The 21406-nt window shown below is 46.2% G+C and overlaps 1 protein-coding gene across 1 annotated transcript in view; it reads left to right on the forward strand.

Annotated features, from left to right (window-relative positions):
• The window catches only part of LOC137332296 (UDP-glucose 6-dehydrogenase-like), a 39237-nt gene extending 22230 nt beyond the window's left edge, over nt 1-17007 (forward strand). Inside the window, exons 9-12 of the mRNA XM_067996006.1 lie at nt 3577-3716; nt 5456-5547; nt 7767-7877; nt 14018-17007. Coding sequence (XP_067852107.1) covers nt 3577-3716; nt 5456-5547; nt 7767-7877; nt 14018-14125 — 451 coding nt within the window. The 3' untranslated portion in view covers nt 14126-17007. The remainder of the gene's footprint in view (nt 1-3576; nt 3717-5455; nt 5548-7766; nt 7878-14017) is intronic.
• Nucleotides 17008-21406: the final 4399 nt, after the last annotated feature.

Consider the following 21406-nt stretch of genomic DNA (forward strand, 5'->3'; position numbering starts at 1 on the left):
CCGTTGCCAAGGCAATCACAGTGTGCAGACAGAGAGGTGTTACCTACAGGGCCACCGAATATACAAACAACCAAAAAAAAAACAGAGAGAGAGAGAGGCAGAAACATAGAAACATCCTGAAGGAAGAGAAAGACAGCAAATGACCCGTTATATTAAAAACAGATAACTTTTGTTCGCTGGTGGGGTTACGTGTAGCGTGACATGAACCCAGCCAGATGATCTGAAAACCGGGCAACGGTTGTGTGTTTGTCTTTTCTCTGTGGTAACTGGGACATTTACCACAGCGAGCGATTCTTTATTTTTGGTACTGCAGAATATCCCACAGCAAGTCCTGCGAATTTCCACACTCGTGTGATTTGCTGTCTCTTGAGTACGGCAGTTTTACACAAGTCCCTCAGGTGGTCAACTTGCTGGTTTTGGAGCAAGAACATACAGGAGCAGGCCGTTCAGCCCCTCGAGCCTATTCCACCATTCTGTTAGATTATGGCTGGTCTGTACTACAACTCCATTTACCTGCCTGTGGACCAAACCCTTACCTAATGAAAATCTATCAATCTCAGTCTTGAAAGCTTCAATTGACCCCCCAGCATCCACAGTCTTTTGGGGGAGAGAATTCCAGATTTCCACTACCCTTTGTGTGGAAGAAGTGCTTCCTGATTTAATTCCTGAATGTCCTAGCTCTAATTTTAAGAATTGGTCCCCCTCTTTTTTGATTTCCCCCACCAGAGGAAATAGTTCCTCTATATTTACCGTATCAAATCCCTTTATCATTTTAAACACCTCAATCAGATCATCCCTCAACCTTCTGAACTCGAACAAATACAAGTTTTGTCCAACCTGTCCTCATAATTTAACCCTTTAAGCCTGGGTATCATTCTGGTGAATCTGCGCTGCGCCCCCTCCAAGGCCAATCTATCCTTCCTGAGGCTCGGTGCCCAGAACTGAACGCAGTCTCTCCAGATGGGGTCTGACCAAGGTTCTGTAGAACTGTGGCATAACCTCCTCCTCAGTGATTCAAACTTCCTTGAGATAAAGGCCAACATTCCACTCGACTTTTTGATTACTTGTACCTGTGCACCAGCTTTTAGTGATCCGTGTACATAGACGCCCAAATCTCTTTACTCTCCTACAATTCCTCGTTTCTCAACATTTAAGAAAATATTCCGATTTGTCTTTCTCAGATCCAAAAAATCCCCACATTGAACTTTTCTTAAAAAAAAAATTAAAACACTTTTTTTTTAAATAAAGGAAAGCCATTTATTTCCAGCTGGCTTCTTGTTGTAAATCCTCCCCTTAGAGGGGGGGGGGGCCAAGAAGCTGCCAATCTACCAAGGAACTGTGACTCAGCAACATTAATTAGCCTCTAATTGATCCAGGGAAGGGCCTAATTACGACAATTAGTCTTTGTGGCTTTAAATGGATAGGCCAGTTAAATCTGGATCCACCTTTAGTAACATTATTTTAAAACAGCAGCGTCACTGGAGACCTATCAGTATGTTTGTTATTATTATTCATTCTCGGGATGTGGGTGTGACCGACAAGGCTGGCATTTATGGCCTATCCCAATTTGATACAATTAAGTGGTTTGCTGGGCCGCTTCAGAGGGGAGTTAAGAGTCAACCACGTCGGTGTGGGACTGGAGTCACATATAGGCCCAGACCGGGTAAGGACGGCAGGTTTCCTTCCCTAAAGGAGATTAGTGAACCAGTTGATGATATAAATTGATACCAGGGAAGTTCTTGGTGCACAAAGTAGTCCCTTAGTTTTCCTTCTTTTTAAAGCCAAATATTTTGTGGAAATCCTTTCATTACAGGGATGGAGGAAAATTCTACTTTTTTATTGATGGGTTGGACAAGTAGCAATTTTTTTTTTCATTTTTGTAAGCAAGAAAATAAATCTTCCCTTGTAAATTGGGAAAACAGAGAAGCTGGGATTGTTCTCCTTTAGAGCAGGGAAGGTTAAGGGGAGATTTGAAGAAAGTTAGAATCATAGAAAGTTATGGCACAGAAGGAGGCCATTCGGCCCATCGTGTCCGTGCCTGTAATAGAGCTGCTCAAAATTATGAGGGGTTTTGATGAGTAAATTGGGAGAAAATGTTTCCACTGGCGGGACGATCGGTAACCAGAGGACAGGTATTTAAGATAATTGCCAAAAGAACCAGGGGGAAGATGAGGAGAATTTTTTTTTTGTAATGCACTGCCTGAAAGGGTTGGCAGAAGCAACTTGAGTAGTAACTTTCAAAAGGGAATTGGATATATACTCGAAGGTGAAAAAATTGCAGGGTTATGGGGAAAGAGCAGGGGAGTTCGACCAATAGGAGCAGGAGTAGGCCACACGGCCCCTCGAGCCTGCTCCGACATTCAGTAAGATCATGGCTGATCTTCGACCTCAACCCCACTTTCGCGCCCCATTTTCCATATCCCTTGATTCCCATAGTGTCCAAAAATCGATATCAATCTTGAATATACTCAACGACTGAGCATCCACAGCCCTCTGGGATAGAGAATTCCAAAGATTCACAACTCTTGAGTGAAGACATTTTTCCTCATCTCGGTCCAAAATGGCCGACCCCTTATCTTAAGGCTATGACCTTCCAGCCGAGGGAGGCAACCTTTTAGCATCTACTGTAATTTTATATGTTTCAGTGAGATCACCTCTCATTCTTCTAAACTCCAGAGAGTATAGGCCCATTCTACTCGATCTCTCCTCATAGGACAATCCACTTTCTCAGGAATTAATCTAGTGAACCTCTGTTGTACCCTCTAAGGCAAATATATCCTTCCTTAGGTAAGGAGACCAAAACTGTACACAGTACTCCAGATGTGGTCTCACCAGAGCCCTATATAATTGCAGCAAGACCTCCTTCCTCTTACTCCACCACCCTTGCCATAAAGGCTAACATAGCATTTGCCTTCCTAATTGCTTGCTGTACCTGCATGTTAACTTTTTGTGATTTTGTGTACAAGGACACCCAAATCCCTCTGAATACCATCTTAGTCTCTTACCTTTTAAAAAATATTCTGTTTTTCTATTCTTCCTACCAAAGTGAATAACCTCACATTTCCCCACATTATACTCCATCTGCCACCTTCTCGCCCACTCATTTAACCTGTCTATATCCCTTTGCAGCCTCTTTGCATCCTCCTCACAGCTTACTTTCCCACCTAGTTTTGTATCGTCAGCAAACTTGGATCCATTACACTCGGTCCCTTCATCTAAGTCATTGATATATATTGTAAACAGCTGAGGCCCAAGCACTGATCCTTGCGGCACCCCACTAGTTACAGCTTGCCAACCTGAAAATGACCTCTTTATTCCTACTCTCTGTTTTCTGTCCATTAACCAATCCTCAATCCATGCTAATATATTACCCCCAACCCAATGAACCCTAATCTTGTGTAACAACCTCTTGTGTGGCACCTTATCAAAAGCATTTTTTTTTTCTTTTTGTGAACAAGAAAATAAATCCTCCCCTGTAAAGTCGGCAAACAATTCTAACACCAAGCTTTTAATTTCATTGCTGGTGGTGCTCCTGAGCCAACTGGCTTCTTGTTTCAAGTTTGAATTCTGTTGCAGAGAGTCTTCCAGTATCTACATATCCAAATACCTCCTGGATGAGGGAGCCAGGCTGCACATCTTCGATCCAAAAGTGAAGAAGGAGCAAATTGTTCAAGACCTGTCTCACCCCAGTGTTTGCGATGATGATCCCGACAGGGGTACGTATTCAAGGCGATGGACAAGATTTTTTTTGACCAGATAGGTATGTGTGAGAAAGGCCAATTCTCTTGGCTCATCCGTCCAGAAGAGCCTGCAGAAACCCATTATGCTGTTTCTGAAAATTGCTTTGAAGGTTTTTGCCTGCACTATCCTACCAGGTTGATTCCATGTGTTTCTTACTCAGTATGAAGAAAAAAACTTTCAAAACTTGCCTTTTGCTAATTTGAGGGAATTGGATATAAACTTGAAAAGGACTTTATTGTAAGGGGGTTGGAGTATAAGGGTAATGAGGCCCTCCTGCAATTATATACGGCTCTGGTGAGACCACATCTGGAGTACTGTGTACAGTTTTGGCCTCATTATCTAAGGAAGGATATACTTGCCTCTGAGGGGGTGCAACAAAGGTTCACTGGATTAATTCCTGAGATGAGAGGGTTGTCCTGTGGGGAGAGCTTGAGTAGAATGGGCTTATATTCTCTGGAATTTAGAAGAATGAGAGGTGATCTCATTGAAACGTATAAAATTGTTAGAGGGCTTGACAGGGTAGATGCTGATGGGCTGTTTCCCCTGGCTGGAGAGTCTAGAACTAGAGGTCTTGGTCTCAAGATAAGGGGTCGGCCATTTAGGACAGAGATGAGGAAAAATCTCTTCACTCGGAGAGTTGTGAATCCTTGGAATTCTCTACCCTAGAAGGCTGTGGATGCTCAGTCGTTGAGTATATTCAAGACTGAGATCGATGGACATTAAAGGAATCGAGGAGTATGGGGAACGTGGAGTTGAGGTAAAAGATCAGCCATGATCTTATTTAATGGCGGACCAGTCTCGAGGGGTCGTATGGCCTACTCCTGCTCCTATTTCTTATGTTCTTATGACACAGATTTAAGTTCATTAGCAAAAGAACCAGGGGGGAAATGAGTAGAATTTTTTTTTTTGCTGGTGAGTTGTTATGATCAGGAATGCGCTGCCTGAAAGGGCGGTGGAAGTAAATTCAATAATAAGTTTCAAAAGGGAATTGGATAAATACTTAAAAAGGAAAAAATGACAGGGCTATTGGGGAAAGAGCACGCGGGAGTGGGACTGATTGGATAACTCTTTCAAATAGCCAGCACAGACACAATGGGCCGAATGGCCTCCTTCTGTGCTTATACTTATTCAGCTTGTTGGTTAACCTGTAATCTAACAATGCCTTCACTCATTATTTTTGTGTGTATTCCATTGTTTGTAATGCGCTTTGGGGAGTCCTGAGGTTGTGAAAAGTGCTGTATAAATGGCTCAGTGGCAGGACTCTCGCATCTGAGTCAGAGGTTGTGGGTTGAAGTCCCACTCCAGAGACCTGAGCACAAAATCTAGGCTGACTCTCCCAGTGCAGTACTGAGGGAGTGCGGCACTGTTGGAGGTGCCGTCCTTCAGATGAAACGTTGAACCGAGGCCTTCTCGGGTGAACGTAAAAGATCCCATGGCATTATTGGAAGAAGACCAGGGGAGTTTTCCCTGGTGTCCTGGCCAATATTTATCTCTCAACCAACATCACTAAAACGATTATCTAGTCATTATCACATTGCTGTTTGTGGGATCTTGCTGTGCGCAAATTGGCTGCCGCGTTTCCTTCATTACAGCAGTGACTACACTTCAAAAGTACTTCATTGGCTGTGAAACGCTTTGGGACGTCCTGAAGTCATGAAAGGCATTGTATAAAATGCAAATTCTTTCTAAATGCAAGTTTGTTCTTTTCTTGTAGTGTCACGTTTGGTCACCGTCTCCTTGGACCCATATGAAGCTTGTAAGAATGCCCACGCCATTGTGATCTGCACCGAGTGGGATATGTTCAAGGTAAAAACAAAAAGAACTGGACCCTTCACATCACTGCCAGTGTGGCTACTTTTCTTTGTATCCTCTCACTCCGCCCACGAAGGTCGTTGAGAAGCCTGGCCCTTTGCTGGCCCAGTGGTTATCCCCCTGTTATTCCACTTATTTGACTGTAGGTCAATTACAGCCAAACCTGACCTGCCCTTATCTCACATCCACCCAAGTGCATATCCAGATAATATCTGAAGTCCAGATTTGCTTTTACCATTTAATGTGCTTTGTTTGAATCAAAAACATGAGGGAGGTTCAAAAACATGTTGGTATGATTGCATAGAGCATACAGCACAGAAACAGGCTGTTCAGGCCAACTGGTCTACGCCGGTGTTTATGCTCCACACGAGCCTCCTCCCACCCCTCTTCATTCAACGGCATTACCATCGCCGAATCCCCCACCATCAACATCCTGGGGGTCACCATTGACCAGAAACTTAACTGGACCAGCCATATAAATACTGTGGCTACGAGAGCAGGTCAGAGGCTGGGTATTCTGCGGCGAGTGACTCACCTCCTGACTCCCCAAAGCCTTTCCACCATCTACAAGGCACAAGTCAGGAGTGTGATGGAATATTCTCCACTTGCCTGGATGAATGCAGCTCCAACATCACTCGAGAAGCTCGACACCATCCAGGACAAAGCAGCCTGCTTGATTGGCACCCCATCCACCACCCTAAACATTCACTCCCTTCACCACCGGTGCACTGTGGCTGCAGTGTGTACCATCCACAGGACGCACTGCAGCAACTCGCCAAGGCTTCTTCAACAGCACCTCCCAAACCCGCGACCTCTACCGCTTAGAAGGACAAGAGCAGCAGGCACATGGGAACAACACCACCTGCACGTTCCCCTCCAAGTCACACACCATCCCGACTTGGAAATATATCGCCGTTCCTTCATCGTCGCTGGGTCAAAATCCTGGAACTCCCTTCCTAACAGCACTGTGGGAGAACCGTCACCACACGGACTGCAGCGGTTCAAGAAGGCGGCTCACCACCACCTTCTCAAGGGCAATTAGGGATGGGCAATAAATGCCGGCCTCGCCAGCGACTCCCACATCCCATGAACGAATTTTTAAAAAAATCTCACCCATCAGCATATCCTTCTGTTCCTTTCTCCCTCATGTACTTAGCCAGCTTCCCCTGATGTGTGTAGTCCTTTTTGAAATCTGAACAAAGATTGGCTTCAACCAATGAGAGAATATGTGGGCACAAGGAATAGTCCTTTGGGCCAAATAAGCCTGTCCCCTTTTATGTAGATCAATAATTGGTTAATTATATAGCCGTGCTGTCATTCTGAAGCTGTACACAGGCCAAAGTTTACACCTGGGACTTTCCTGATTTGTGTGGCTTGGTGTCACCCTATTTGATGGGTATACCCTGACTGGGAGCGGGGAGCTTCCAAAAACAGGAAAAGTGTGTCCCATATTATGTGACCGAGGTTGAAGTTAATGCTGTAAAGTGGGTGTATCTGATGGTGCCCAGGATTTTAAACCGTGGAAATAGATGTTTGAACTATCATACCGCAACACGTTTTATTTGAAGGAATGAAAAGGAACTGTCAGAGCATTAGTTAGGTGATTTCCAGTTGCCACTTTCATTGGGAGGGTCTAGGACTACGGAACATAGCCTAAAAATTAGAGCCAGGACTTTCAGGAGTGAAGTTAGGAAATACTTCTACACGCAAAGGGCGGTAGAAGTTTGGAACTCTTCCGCAAACGGCAGTTGATGCCAGCTCGATTGTTAATTTTAAATCTGAGATTGATAGATTTTTGTTAACCAAAGGTATTAAGGGATATAGGGCTAAGGCCGGTAAATGGAGTTGAGATACAGATCAGCCATGATCTCACTGAATGGCGGAACGGGCTCGAGGGGCTGAATGGCCTACGCCTGTTCCTATGTTCCTGTGTGTGCTGGCAAGATCAGCATTCGCAAAAGTATCTGATCTGGTGGTTAATGCGCAGCAGTTCTATTTAAAATTCTGACTATTTTATAAAACCCTTATTAAAATAATTGCAACTCAGGGGGCCATGCCAATTTGCATGGGTTAATTGTTCCAGGTTCCAATCTATCCTGCAGCCTTAAGTAGGAGGGGTTTAGAACACTGATAACCGGGTCGTATTGCGAGTGTAAACGGGATATCGATGAAGATCTTGTCCGCATCTCAGTTTTAAATTTGTCGCCTTTCAGGAGCTGGACTACGAGAGGATCTACAAGGCAATGCTGAAACCAGCGTTTATCTTTGACGGTAGGCGCATTTTGGACAGTCTTCATGAAAAGCTCCAGCACATAGGTTTCCAGGTAAGGGAACGAGTGGTAGCAAAGCATGGGTCCCAGCGCTGGGATTGACCGCTTGGGTCAAGTCCAAAATTGGGTGAGGTGGGCAGGGGAGGTGAAGGGTACTTTCTCTGTGACCTCCTCCAGACCTAAAACCCTCCGAGGTCTCTGCGCTTCGCCAATTCTGGCCTCTTGCGCATCCCCGATTTCCACCGCTGCACCATTGGCGGCCGTGCCTTCAGCTGTCTAGGCCCTAAGCTCTGGACTTCCCTCCCTAAACCTCTCCACCTCTCTCTCCTCCTTTAAGACACTCCTTAAAACTTACCTCTTTGACCAAGCTTTTGGTCACCCGTCCTAAAATATATAGCTCGGTGTCAGATTTTGTTTGATAATCGCTCCTGTGAAGCGCCTTGGGACGTTTTACTACATTAAAGGCGATATATAAATGCAAGTTGTTGTTGCTAGAGGTCTGATGTTCTGCTCTGCTGCTGAATATTTACCTGAAAGCCTTAACTCTTCACACTAATAAATGATTTTTAAAAAAAAAGCCACGCTGGAAACTCAGTGGGGCTGATTTTTGTCTACTGGTGTTAAGTCCGATCTGAATGATCTGATGAAAGATCTTCGACCTGAAACATTAACTCTGTTTCTTTCTCCACAGATGCTGCCTCACTTGCTGAGTATTTGCAGCATTTTTTGTTGTTTTTTATTTCAGATTTCCAGCATTCGCAGTGTTTTGCTTTTGCCTGAATGATTAAGAATTGGTGCAAATCTTGCTAGAATAATGTGCTAATTTGATTTAATTTAATGTGTTAGCTCATTTGCATAATTATTCACCGCAAGGAGTGCACTGATGGTTGGAGCTTAGAATTGTGTGTCGCTTAAATTTCAAGGGTAATTAAAGGGGAGGGTCTCAATGGGGCGGCAAAAATTATGCAAGTCTTTAGAAAGATTCAAATGGCGTTCCAACCCATTGGCAGCCCATGCCAAGGCTGACTGGAGAGGAGATTAATAAGTGACGGGCAAAATTGAAAGGGAAACCCAAGTAACAAGAATAGCCCAGTACCCGAGCCCCTGTTTGATGATTGCTGAAATGGAGATGGTAATCCATGAGGTTTGTTATGAGAAGGGTGGCCTTCTAGAAACATAGAAAATAGGAGCAAGCGTAGGCCATTCAGCCCTTCGGGCCTGCTCCGCTGTTCAAAATGGTCATGGCTGATCGATCTTCTTTGGCACTCCGATGTACCATTCTCATAAGTCCTATAGGGGGAGAACAAAAAGGTCTATTGTCACATTGGGCTCAATTTTAGGGTCGGGTTTCCGGCGGGTTACCAGCGGGGTGGCCCCGAAAATCCCGATCTCCGGTCACGTGACCGGATCGCGACGAAATCCCGGCCACTTCCGGGTACCGCGCTGACGTGCGGGGCTGCGCGCGCAAGCCCCGCTGGTGGGAATCCCGCAGGCAATTAAAGCCAGCGGGGTTCCACTTGAGAGTACTTAACTTGCTCGTTGTGGTCAGTTAATGAGCTGAAGCAGCTGTCAAAAGAGGAAGTGTGGGATTTTAGGTTCAAGGCAGTGAGTTTCCCACACTGGGGGAAACAGACTCCCTCCAACCAGGCGTGTTGCAGCCAGCAGCCTGTGGCAGGTGCCAAGGTGCGCTCCACGGGGGAGAGCCCTCACCCACGCAGGAGGCCACCGCGTCACATAGGGCAACCCCTGCCCTCCACCACCCCCCGCCAAGCCAGAGGACAGACCGACACGAAACCGCAGCCCCAGTCCGAGGACCCACACACCTACCCTGCACAACCCCTCAGACCAACACCTGCCAGTTGGGTGGTGTGTGGACACCCTCGGAGGACGAAGAGCATGACCAGCACCAGCAGCCTCGCAGTCCACGCCGTCTGCCGCAGAGACGTGGATCCCCCCAACACGGTGTTGTTGCACGCCCACCTGCACAGCAGGAGGGAGGGCTACCGCAGAGAGAGACGCGTCGCAGAGGGCACTACCCTCGCCACAGGGTCCACAGACCGAGGCGCAGCTCCCCGGACCTCTCCGAGCAGCAGTGCACAGGGAGGCGCAGATTCGCTCGACATGTAGTCGTGGAGATCTGCAGCCTCTTTCATGCCGAGCTGCTCCTGGCTGGCCCCAGCACCAACTGCTTACCTGTCGCTGGCAAAGTCACCACTGCCCTCCACACCTTCTCCTCCGCATCCTTCCAGGGTGCAGCCGGCTACACCGCCGATGTCTCTCAGTCGTCAGCGCGGACGAGCCCTGCAAATACACCTGCACCTACTCTGCAGTAACACGATGGGTGGCATCAGTGGTGGGTCCTCATAGTGATACCCAGGAGCGGGCATTATTGGACACAACGGACAGGATTCGCGGAGACATGGCAGTGGTGGTGTCAATATAATGTGTGCTGTTTGTTGCTCTGAAATTCAATATGGGTAACACCCATGACAAACCCTCAGACACCCTTGTGTACCCCCTTCATGCTGACGAGACGTTTGCCTTACCCTGCCTACTGCACATATGTGATGCATGCCCTGTGGCTGCAGCACAGGTGGTGGCAGGTTGAGTGAGGCTGGCTGTGAGGGAGATGCACGAGAGGGTGCGTATGGGATGGAGCCATGAGATTGTATGAGGATTGGGTCGCGTGTTAGTGGCAGGATGAGTACTGGCGAGGTGAGTAGGTGGAGGTAAGATGAGGATGGGGTGTGAGTGGGTATGAAGGGTGATGTGACAGAATAGTGTTGGCGGTGCCGAAGGAGGTGTGGGGTGGGGGCAGTGTTGTGGCAGACGGAGTGTAGGGGAAAGACTTCGTGTTCTCACTGTGGCGGACCTACTGCGGTCATTGCAGCGCCTCCTGCACTGTATGCAGGTGGGCGATATGTTGGTGGCGCAGGTGACCCCCTCTGCCACCTCGAGCCAGGCCTTCTTGGTGGCAGAGGCAGGCCGCTTCCTCCCGCCCGCCGGGGGGAAGATCTGTGTCCTCCCCCTCCTCCTCACCCCATCTGATGATACCTGGGGTGAGGCATCATTAAACTGGGAGCAGCCTTCCCCCTGGGCTGCTCCATGCTGCAATTTGTCCCATTGGTTGCAGCATCTGTCAGTGGAGGACTGCCCCTTTAACTGGAGAGCCTCCAGCTGACAGATCGTACTGCGCATGCGCAGCCCGACCGACGCGCAGACCAGCGCCGTGGACCCCGGAGGAGCAGGTAATTGATTCCTATTAGTGTGTTGCCTGCTACGATCGCGTGGGCAACCCACTAATTTCGCCGTTCGCGTTTTCGACGCTCCCGGAGGACCACCCGCTGGGAACCCGCAGGCCTGCTAAATTCGAGCCCATTGTCTCACGTAAAATACTTCCGTTCCTCTGGATGGGATTCTGATTTTTTTGTTCGCTTTCTCGTTTGAACATTTTGTGAAGGTGGAGAGGTTGTTGCTGTTGGCGGGCGAGGGGGGAGGGAATGAAACTCTTTCCCATTTCAGGCACGCCATGTTAGCTCAGCATCCAGCTCTCCCAGGTCAGATAACACACGGTTAGATGCACAGTAGATCTCCCTCTCCTCTTCCCCAACGCCAACCTCAATAAATTTGCGCCAGTGTGATTTTTTTAAGTACATAAGAAATAGGAGCAGGAGTGGGCCATTCGGCCCCTCGAGCCTGCTCCACCATTCAATAAGATCATGGCTGATCTTTGACCTCAACTCCACTTTCCAGCTTGATCCTCATATCCCTTGATTCCCCCGGAGTCCAAAAATCTGTCTATCTATCTCAGTCTTGAACATATTCAACTATTCCAAATATTCAGGACCCTCTGAATGAGGAAATTCCTCCTCATCTCCGTCCTAAATATCCGACCTCTTATCCTGAGACTATGTCCCCAAGTTCTAGACTTTCCAGCCAAGGGAAACATCTTCTCGGCATCTACCCTGTCAAGCCCCCTTATAATCTTATGTTTCAATGAGATCACCTCTCATCTAAACTCCAGAGAATATAGGCCCATTCTACTCAATCTCTCTTCACAGGACAACCCTCTCATCCCAGGAATCAACCTAGTGACTATTTGTTGCACCACCTCTAAGGTAAGTATATCCGTCCTTAGGAAAGGAGACCAAAACTGTACTCAATACTCCAGGTGTGGTCCAATCTCCATTTGAGTCACCCTGTGATCTGTTTAAAGGTAAAGTCAATCTTGTACTTGGCCTAAACTCTTTCCCAATTGGACCCTTAACACCAGTATTCAGAGAGGACTTTAATCCCATCAGTCTCGGCTGGATTTTAACACCGCTCCTGGAGGTGAAAGACTAATTGTCCAACCCACTGCTTCACCCAATTGTCGTGTCAGACCTTTTTAAAGCATTTTTCTTTCTTTTGAGCCAGTCAGACTCTTGACTCGTGAGTCTCCCAGTCGGCCACACTCAACAGTATAAATTGGTCAGCCTGCTTTGTTCAAGTGGCAAAGGAGACCCTACTGTTTTTATTGTGTGTGTGTGTGGGCTACTGAATCTGCTTCTAATAAAAACAGAAAATGCTGGAAATGCTCAGCGGGTCAGGCAGCATCTGCGGAGCGAGAAACAGAGTTAATGGAGGGCGGGGCAATTATAACCTAACCCACCCGTCAGGAAACTGACAGGGTTTGATGCAAAACTGGCTTTACACCCTGCCTGATTTTACACTCCACTGAAGTCAACAGAGAGTAATTATCGGGCGGGGTGGAAGACCATTGTTCCAAACAATCCCGGGGGTTTCCTGACCGGTGAGTTACCACAGCAACAACTTGGATTTATATTGCATCATTAACATAGTAAAACGTCCCAAGGCGATTCACAGGAGCGATTATCAAACAAAATTTTACATTGAGCCACATAAGGCGATATTAGGACTGGTGACCAAAAGCTTGGTCAAAGAGGTAGGCTTTAAGGTGCGTCTTAAAGGAGGAGAGAGAGGTAGAGAGGAGGAGAGGTTTAGGGAGGGAATTCCAGAGCTTAGGGCCCACGCAGCTGAAGGCACGGCCGCCAATGGTGGGGCGATTTAAAATCGGGGACGTGCAAGAGACAAGAATTGGAGGAGTGCAGAGATCTCAGAGGGTTGTAGGGCTGGAGGAGGTTAAAGAGCTAGGGAGGAGCGAGGCCGTGGAGGGATTTGAAAACATGGATGAGAATTTACCCCCAACGTTTCAGGTCGATGACCGTTCATCAGAACTGGAAGATGTTAGAAATGAACAACTTTTAAGCAAGTACAGATACAGGGAAAAGGGGGTAAGAAAAGATCAAAGGGGAATAGGGTGGAGGGCAAGAATGATTAAATGACAAAAGTGATGATGGTGCAATGATAAAGGAGGTGATAATGAGACAAGTATAGAAACAAAGAATGGGTCCAGAGGAGATGCAAACGATTGAAGCTTTGCACTTGCTTAAAAGCTGTCCATCGCTAACGGGACGTTTTACTATGTTAATGACGCAATATAAATCCAGTTCTGATGAAAGGTCATCGACCTGAAACGTTAACTCTGTTTCTCTTCCACCCCGCCCGATAATTACTCTCTGTTGACTTCAGTGGAGTGTAAAATCAGGCAGGGTGTAAAGCCAGTGTTGCACCAAACCCTGTCAGTTTCCTGACGGGCGGGTTAGGATAAAATTGCCCCCGCCCTCCATTAACTCTGTTTCTCTCTCCGCAGATGCTGCCTGACCTGCCGAGTATTTCCGGCATTTTCTGTTCTTATGTCAGATTTCCAGCATTCGCAGTGTTTTGCTTTTGCCTAGGCCCGAAGCTCTGGAATTCCCTCCCTAAACCTCTCCGCATCGCTCCCTCTCTCTTCTCCTCCTTTTTAAGTCGTGCCTTAAAACCTACCTCTTTGACCAAGCTTTGGGCCACCTGTCCTAATATCTCCTTATGTGGCTCGGTGTCAGATTCTGTTTGATGATCGCTCCTATGAAGCGCCTTGGGGTGTTTTTCACTACGTTAAAGGCGCTATATAAATGCAAGTTTCGCTGAATCTGCCTGTTGGAAATACTCCCTAAGATCCCAGGAGATCCTGATGGGAGACCATGGCGGGCTTCACTCGCGAGCACGATGAGGGAGGATGTTTTGAACTGCACCGAGCCGCCATGTAATGGGGCCTCTGACTCAAATTTCCGTTTCTCTAACTCCGTTAACAGGTTGAAACCATCGGAAAGAAGGTGACGGAGAGGATACCATTCACAGCCAACAAAGATATCTCCAGGATAGACCTGCAAGCTCCTCCTGCCAAGAAACTAAAGATTTAATGAGCAACTGATCCTTGTGCCTTTCAGGCCTGTGTTTTATACACTCAGTATTAGTTACTTTTTTAAATGAGAGAAATTTTCAACCTATATCTATTATGCTCTATGACACTACACTACATTTTTAGGTAGTTTTTTATTAAAAAAAATGTTACAGCGGCCTCATCAATCAGTGTTTCTCGTCCTTTTGATTTGGATGGGGCCTATGCACAAGGCCCCGTTGAACTGGAGGAGTTTTCACTGGTTTACATTGAGGCCCAATGTCTAACCTGAGAGTTCATTATTGAGTAAGTTATTCTGAATTTTTAATCATAACCCAAAGTAAGCTTGTTTGGTGGGGGGGGGGGTTAGCGGGGAGTGGGGGGCAAGAGTAGAAATGAAATCCTTTGGCCGTGTCTTTCTAGCAATTTCCTCATGGACCAAGTAGGGTTGCCAACTCTGGACGTGTTCCTGATCTCCTACTCCCGCCATTGGTCGCCCGACAGATCCACACTCGCGGGGCACCATCCTCCCACGGCCAATCGGAAAACGAATAGACTCTTCCATTACCCGATTGGATGATTCTTGACTGTTGGTCAAACAGCCCTTTCTCCACCCCCCACCCCCCCTCCACCTCCATGAACAAAAGCGTTCAAAGAAAAACATTTCTTTAAAACACAATTCACTTTAACGCCCCCTATGATTTTTTTCTCCTGGGTTTTTGCTTGTAGCAGTGTCCTGGAGATCAGTCTTTAATTTCTGGAGACTCCAGGGCAAATCCTGGAGGGTTGGCGACCCCTAGGACCAAGTGGGTAGAACCTTTCAGCTTTCTTAACTGAATTGTCTGCCTACCGTCTCCCTTTCCAAAGAGGGAGCAGTAACTTTTTAGTCTTTAAGCAAAAAGTGGCTTAGTCCTTTTTTATAAAAGATATTTTAAGTTCACTGCTCTGTTGGGCACCGTTAGTGCCCTCTGCTGCTAATCTTCATTTAGGATTGCCACCTGGTGCCAAGCCCATAACCGGAGAGGTGCAGGGCTTAGAAGGGATGGGGAAAATCCTTTGGCTTGTGTCCTGACTTTAGCTTTGCTTCATTACTTTTTTTAGTAGCTCCTCCATATTATAAGGCACAGTAGGGAAGGGGGGAAATGGATTCTATTTTAATCGTCTATACTTTAGTTACACGTTGGAAATTTCTAAACATTCCACTCCGAAACCAGACATGGTGGTAGCACTAGATTTCACCCAATGTCGTCAGACCCCGCCTGATCATTCTCTCCGTTGATTTCAGTAGAGAGTAAAATCGGGCGGGGTGTAAATCCAGTGTTGCATCCAATCCCGTGCGTTTCCTCACGGGTGAGTTAGGTTAAAATTGCGCCCCTCCCCTCCCCAAGATATGAATCTCCGCTGAAGCAGTGGGAGTTGAACTTTCTATAAATCACGCGGGGGCAACAGCAGTTGGGAGGTGTGACAACGCAGATCAAGATTACCGTATAGGTATTGTTCCCCCCCCCCTGAAGCAGTCTTTTTTTTTTAAACTGGTAGCTTAAGTGTTTAAAAAAAAAACTCTTCATTGCTGCTCTAACTTTTGTACTGAGGGTAGAGAAATGGGGCTTCATTCAAAATGGCCGTCGAGTCTTGACGGGAATGGTGCATTTGAGTCCACTGGATTATTATGGGCAAACCTTGGTGTGTTTGGAACATGATCAAAATGTGTTCAAAATCATGGAAGGGCCTCGGCAAAAAACTGTTCCCACAGGCAGAAGGGTCGCAAACCGGAGGACACAGGTTTAAGGTGATTGGCAAAAGAATCAAAGGCGACATGAGGAAAAACTTTTTTAGGCAGCGAGTGGTTAGGATCTGGAATTCACTGCCCGAAAGGGTGGCGGAAGCAGGGTCAATTGTGGCTTTCAAAAAGAAATTAGATAGGTACCTGAAGGAGGAAAATTTGCAGGGCTACAAGGAAAGAGCGGGGGAGTGGGACTAGCTGGGTTGCTCTTGCAGCGAGCCATGCACAGGCTCGATGGGCCGAATGGTTACGGCACAGAAGGCCATTCTATGATTCTGAAATGCTAATTTATACAAGAGACTGAGATCTAATCTAATTTTCACATTTCACAGTAAACTAAAAGTGTCTCTCTTTCAAAAAGGGTAGATTGCACAGCTGGTAGATTTTGTATAGTTAAATGTACTTTTTTTTTTAAAAGTCCTCCAGTTCCACAAAAGTTGGGTTTTATTGGCATTATTAGCAAATTGAAAGATAAGTGAATTCACTTCACAAACCCTTTGTTATCTATCCTTTGTTATGCCAGGACTGGAGTGCCTGTAGGTTGTGAAATGGAGCAGAAAAGGATCATGAGACATAAATCCAAGTTTTTAACTTTCACGATTGATGTAGAATCATAGAATCATACAGCACAGAAGGAGGACATTCGGCCCATCGTGCCTGTGCTGGCTCTTTGAAAGAGCTATCCAATTAGTCCCACTCTTCCCCCGCACTTTCCCCGTAGCCCTTCAAATTTTTTCCCTTCAAGTATTTATTCAATTCCTTTTTGAAAGCTGTGATTGAATCTGCTTCCGCTGCCTTTTCAGGCCGTGTATTCCAGATCATAACTCACTGCGTTTTTTAAAAAAAATTCTCCTCATGTTGCCTCTGGTTCTTTTGCTAATTACCTTTAAATCCGTGTCCTCTGGTTACTGATCCTCCCGCCCGTGGGCGTCTATTGATACTGTGAAAAAATGTGCATTCATACTCCCGAGTCGATAATACCTGGTTCCTGGTTTACCAATTTTTTTAAAAATTTTAAGAACACTTCTGTACAAACCTTTGTTTGTTTGTTTATTGAGGTCGGACCATAAATCATATTTGATATGCCTCTTTCTTAATAAAATCGAGATTTGGAAACTTGAGGGATTTAGTGTACGAGTCTTTTTCCACACCCACCACAAGAAATGAGGGCCTAGCTTTGTGTCGGTCGGCATTATATTAAGGCGAGCAATGGCTCTTGGTTGAAATAAGGCCTCTTAATGCTAAAGGGATCAAGGGATATGGGGGGAAAAAGCTGGAACAGGGTACTGAGTTAGAAGATCAGCCATGATCATTTTGAATGGCGGAGAAGGGCCGAATGGCCTACTCTTGCTCCTATTTTCTATGTTTCTATGGAAACCCTAGGCTTACATTGGTGTTGCCTCTAATACTTGATGCAGCGGTGGAGGTTTTCGTTCTGCCAGTGAATGTTGAGCCCTGTTGAATCTCTAATTTCCTTGATGAAATATCAGCAAATTCTCCTAAGGGTTTGTTGCCTGCTGAGTTAATCGGTGGGCACTGCAGGGCAGCAAAGTATTTCTATGGACAAGAGCTGGATTATGGATTAGTTTTATTTTGTAAACCTCTTCTTAGTTTGAGTGGACCATTTGTATGAGTTATATCCTCCTCTTGGGGTGGGGGCACTTGTACTGCTAGTTTTGTCCTAGTGGCATTGGGTTACCCTGGTGTCACCCTAGATGGATAGTTTTATCTTTTATCATCGGGCAAAAAACGGGTGATAGCGAATCAGCTGCCTGTTTTACACCTTGCCTGATTTTTTTTTTTCCTCTTCATTTGGAAAAGAAAATCCTTTTCTGTTGTTGCATTGAACCTAACTATGTTGTGGTCACTGTTTCCCAATTGTTCTCCAACTCACACATAGGTTATTTGCCCTATTTTTAATTTCCCAGAGCTAAATCAAGTAATGCTTCTTTCCTTGTTGGACCAGAAACATACTGATCCAAGAATTAGTCCTGGACACGTTCTAAAAAGTGTTCCTCACTTTGCATTGCCTTCATCCCATCCTCCCAATATTATTCCCTGTTTTCCTTGTCTATCTCCCTCGCTGCCTCATCTCCACTGTGTGGTGGCCAGTGACGCAAACCGAGAATTCTACTGTTTCCCTTTCTGTTTTGTAAGTCTATCCATATAGATTCTGTCTTAACACAACCCCTTAGCACATCCTTACTTTCTAGCCCTGTAATAGACTTTTTTCGCTAACACTGCCACCCGACCTTTTTTTACCCTCCTCTCTATCTCTCCTGAAAATGTTATAACCAGGAATATTAAGTTCCCAGTCATAGGAATAGGAGTAGGCCATTCAGCCCCTCGAGCCTGTTCTGTCATTCAATTAGATCATGGCTGATCTGTATCTCAACCCCATTTTCTCGCCTTTGCTCCATATCCCTTGATACCCTTGCCTAACAATTATTTTATTCAAACCTAAGCCATGCCTAGAAGGACAATGGCAGCAGGTGCGTGGGAACACCATCACCTCCATGCTCCCCTCCAAATCACACACCATCCTGACTTGAGCGTATAGCGGCCATTCCTTCATCGTCGCTGGGTCAAAATCCTGGAACTCCAAAAGTCTTCTACAGGTATATAAACAGTAAACGGGTAGTAAGAGGAGGGGTGGGGCCAATTAGGGACCATAAAGGAGATCTACTCATGGAGGCAGAGGGCTTAGCCGAGGTATTAAATAAGTACTTTGCATCTGTCTTTACCAAGGAAGAAGATGCTGCCAGAGTCTCAGTAATGGAAGATACAGTTAAGATACTGGATGGGCTAAAAATTGATAAAGCGGAGGTACTCGAAAGGCTAGCTGTACTTATAGATAACCCTAACTTATAGATAAGTCACCTGGTCCAGATGGGATGCATGCTAGGTTGCTGAGGGAAGTAAGGGTGGAAATTGCGGAGGTACTGGCCATAATATCTGGGGGTGCTGCCAGAGGACTGGAGAATTGAAAATGTTACAACCTTGTTCAAAAAAGGGTGCAAGGATAAACCCAGCAATTACAGGCTAGTCAGTCAGTGGTGGGGAAACTTTTAGAAACGATAATCCGGGACAGAATTAACAGTCACTTGGACGGTTGTGGATTGATTAAGGAAATCCAGCATGGATTTGTTAAAGGCAAAGTTTTTTGATGAGGTACAGAGAGGGTAGATGAGGGCAATGTAGTCGATGGGCTTTCAAAAGGCGTTTGATAAAGGTAGGCTTGTCGTCAAGATTGCGGCCCATGGAATAAAGGGGGCAGTAGCAACGTGGATAAAGAATTGGCTAAGTGACAGGAAACAGAGAGTAGTGGTGAATGGTTGTTTTTTGGACTGGAGGGAGGTGTACAGTAGTGTTCCCCAGCGGTTGGTGCTGGGACAACTGCTTTTCTTGATCTATATTAATGACTTGGACTTGGGTGTACAGGGCACAATTTCAAAATTTGCAGATGACATGAAACTTGGAAGGGTAGTGAACAGTGAGGGGGATAGTGATAGACTTCAAGAGGATATAGACAGGCTGGTGGCATAGGCGGACACATGGCAGATGAAATTTAACGTAGAAACATGTAAAGTGATACATTTTGCTAGGAAGAACACGGAGAGGCAATATAAACTAGAGGGCACAATTCTAAAAGGGGTACAGGAACAGAGAGATCTGGGGGTATATGTGAACAAATCGTTGAAGGTGGCAGGGCAGGTTGAGAAAACAGTTTAAAAAAAGCATATGGGATGCTGGGCTTTATAAATAGAGACATGGAGTACAAAAGTAAGGAAGTCATGATGAACTTTTTATAAAACACTGGTTTGGCCACAACTGGAGTATTGTGTCCAGTTCTGGGCACCGCACTTTAGGAAAGATGCGAAGTCCTTAGAGGGGGTGCAGAGGAGATTTACTAGAATGATTCCTGGGATGAGGGACTTTAGTTACGCGGATAGACTGGAGAAGCTGGGGTTGTTCTCGGAACAGGGAAGGCTGCGAGGAGATTTGATAGATGTATTCAAAATCATGAAGGGCCTAGACAGAGAGAAACTGTTCCCATTGGCGGAAGGAACAAGACCAGAGGGCATAGATTTAAGGTGATTGGCAAAAGAACCAATGCTTACATGAGGAAAAGCTTTTTTACATAGCGAGTGGTTAAGATCTGGAATGCACTGTCCGAGGAGGTGGTGGAGGCAGATTTAATCATGGCCTTCAAAAGGGAACTGGATAAGTACTTGAAATTAAAAAATTGGCAGGGCTATGGGGATAGGGCGGGGGAGTGGGACTAGCCGGATTGCTCTTGCATAGGGCCAGTGAGGGGGACGATGGGACGAATGGCCTCCTTCCGTGCTGTGACCTTTCTATGAACTCCCCACCTAACACTGTGGGAGCACCTTCACCTCACGGACTGCAGCGATTCAAGAAGGAGGCAGCCCACCACCACCACCACCATCACCACCACCTTCACCACCATCACCACCACCATCACCACCACCTTCTCAAGGGCAACTAGGGGATGGGCAATAAATGCCGGCCTTGCCAGCGACACCCATTTCCCTAGAATGAATTTTTAAAAAATTATAGCTACTATATCACTTCCCTCCGTAGTGATTAATGCTTCTCATTCTCCAAATTCCTTTTCGATGCCTTCTGCATTCATGTACACACCACTCCCAATTTTTTTGGAATGCTGTCCCTTAATTCTGTTTCCTGGTTTTCTACTTTAAATTTTTGATTTAGAAAGCAGTGTTTTTAACCCTCACTACCTCTTCAGCCTCTCCCTTTCACCATCAATGTCATCTCCTGGACTGGTTTCGATTGCTTGAGGGGGTCGCAGAGGAATTTTTCAGAGATTCCACCTCCTCCCCCCCCACCCCGACCCTTATTTGCCCTGGGGTTTTTTTTCTATTTTTATTTTGCCTCTCCCAGGAGATTATATGGCTGGGGTTGGGTTGTGGGTGGGGGGTGTGTGGAGGATGTGTCTAGACATGAAGCTCCAGGTGTCATGAGGTGTGGGGCAGGCTTGATGGACCAGTTGGTCTTTTTCTGCCCATCATTTTTCATGCTCGTGTCAGTAGAATTGCCTGAATATTATCAGTGGGTAAATATACTGCACAGTGTGGAACTAAGTTATGCAAAGCAGGAAATCAGCCAGAGCCCCTGTTACCTGATCACTGTCTCTGCCCATTGCAAAGTGTTGAGGGAATGGTGTTTTCTGTTTCAATAATGAATTGCTAGTTGAGCAGGGTATCAGAAGGTACCTTCGGGATGGGGGTGAGGAAGAGGAAGAGGATGAGGGGGAAAAAATTGATGGTTATTCTGTTTCCACTGGCAGGAGGGTCAGCAACAAGAGGATACAGATTAAAGATAATTGGCAAAAGAACCAGAAGGGGAGATGGGGCGAATTTTTCTTTGCGCAGTGAGTTGTCATGAGCTGGACTGAAAGGGCAGTGGAATTGGATTCGATAGTAACTTTCAGAAGGGAATTGGATAAATACTTGAAAAGGAAAAATTGGGGGAAAG

Source organism: Heptranchias perlo, chromosome 14 (assembly GCF_035084215.1).
Source record: "Heptranchias perlo isolate sHepPer1 chromosome 14, sHepPer1.hap1, whole genome shotgun sequence".
Taxonomy (NCBI): domain Eukaryota; kingdom Metazoa; phylum Chordata; class Chondrichthyes; order Hexanchiformes; family Hexanchidae; genus Heptranchias; species Heptranchias perlo.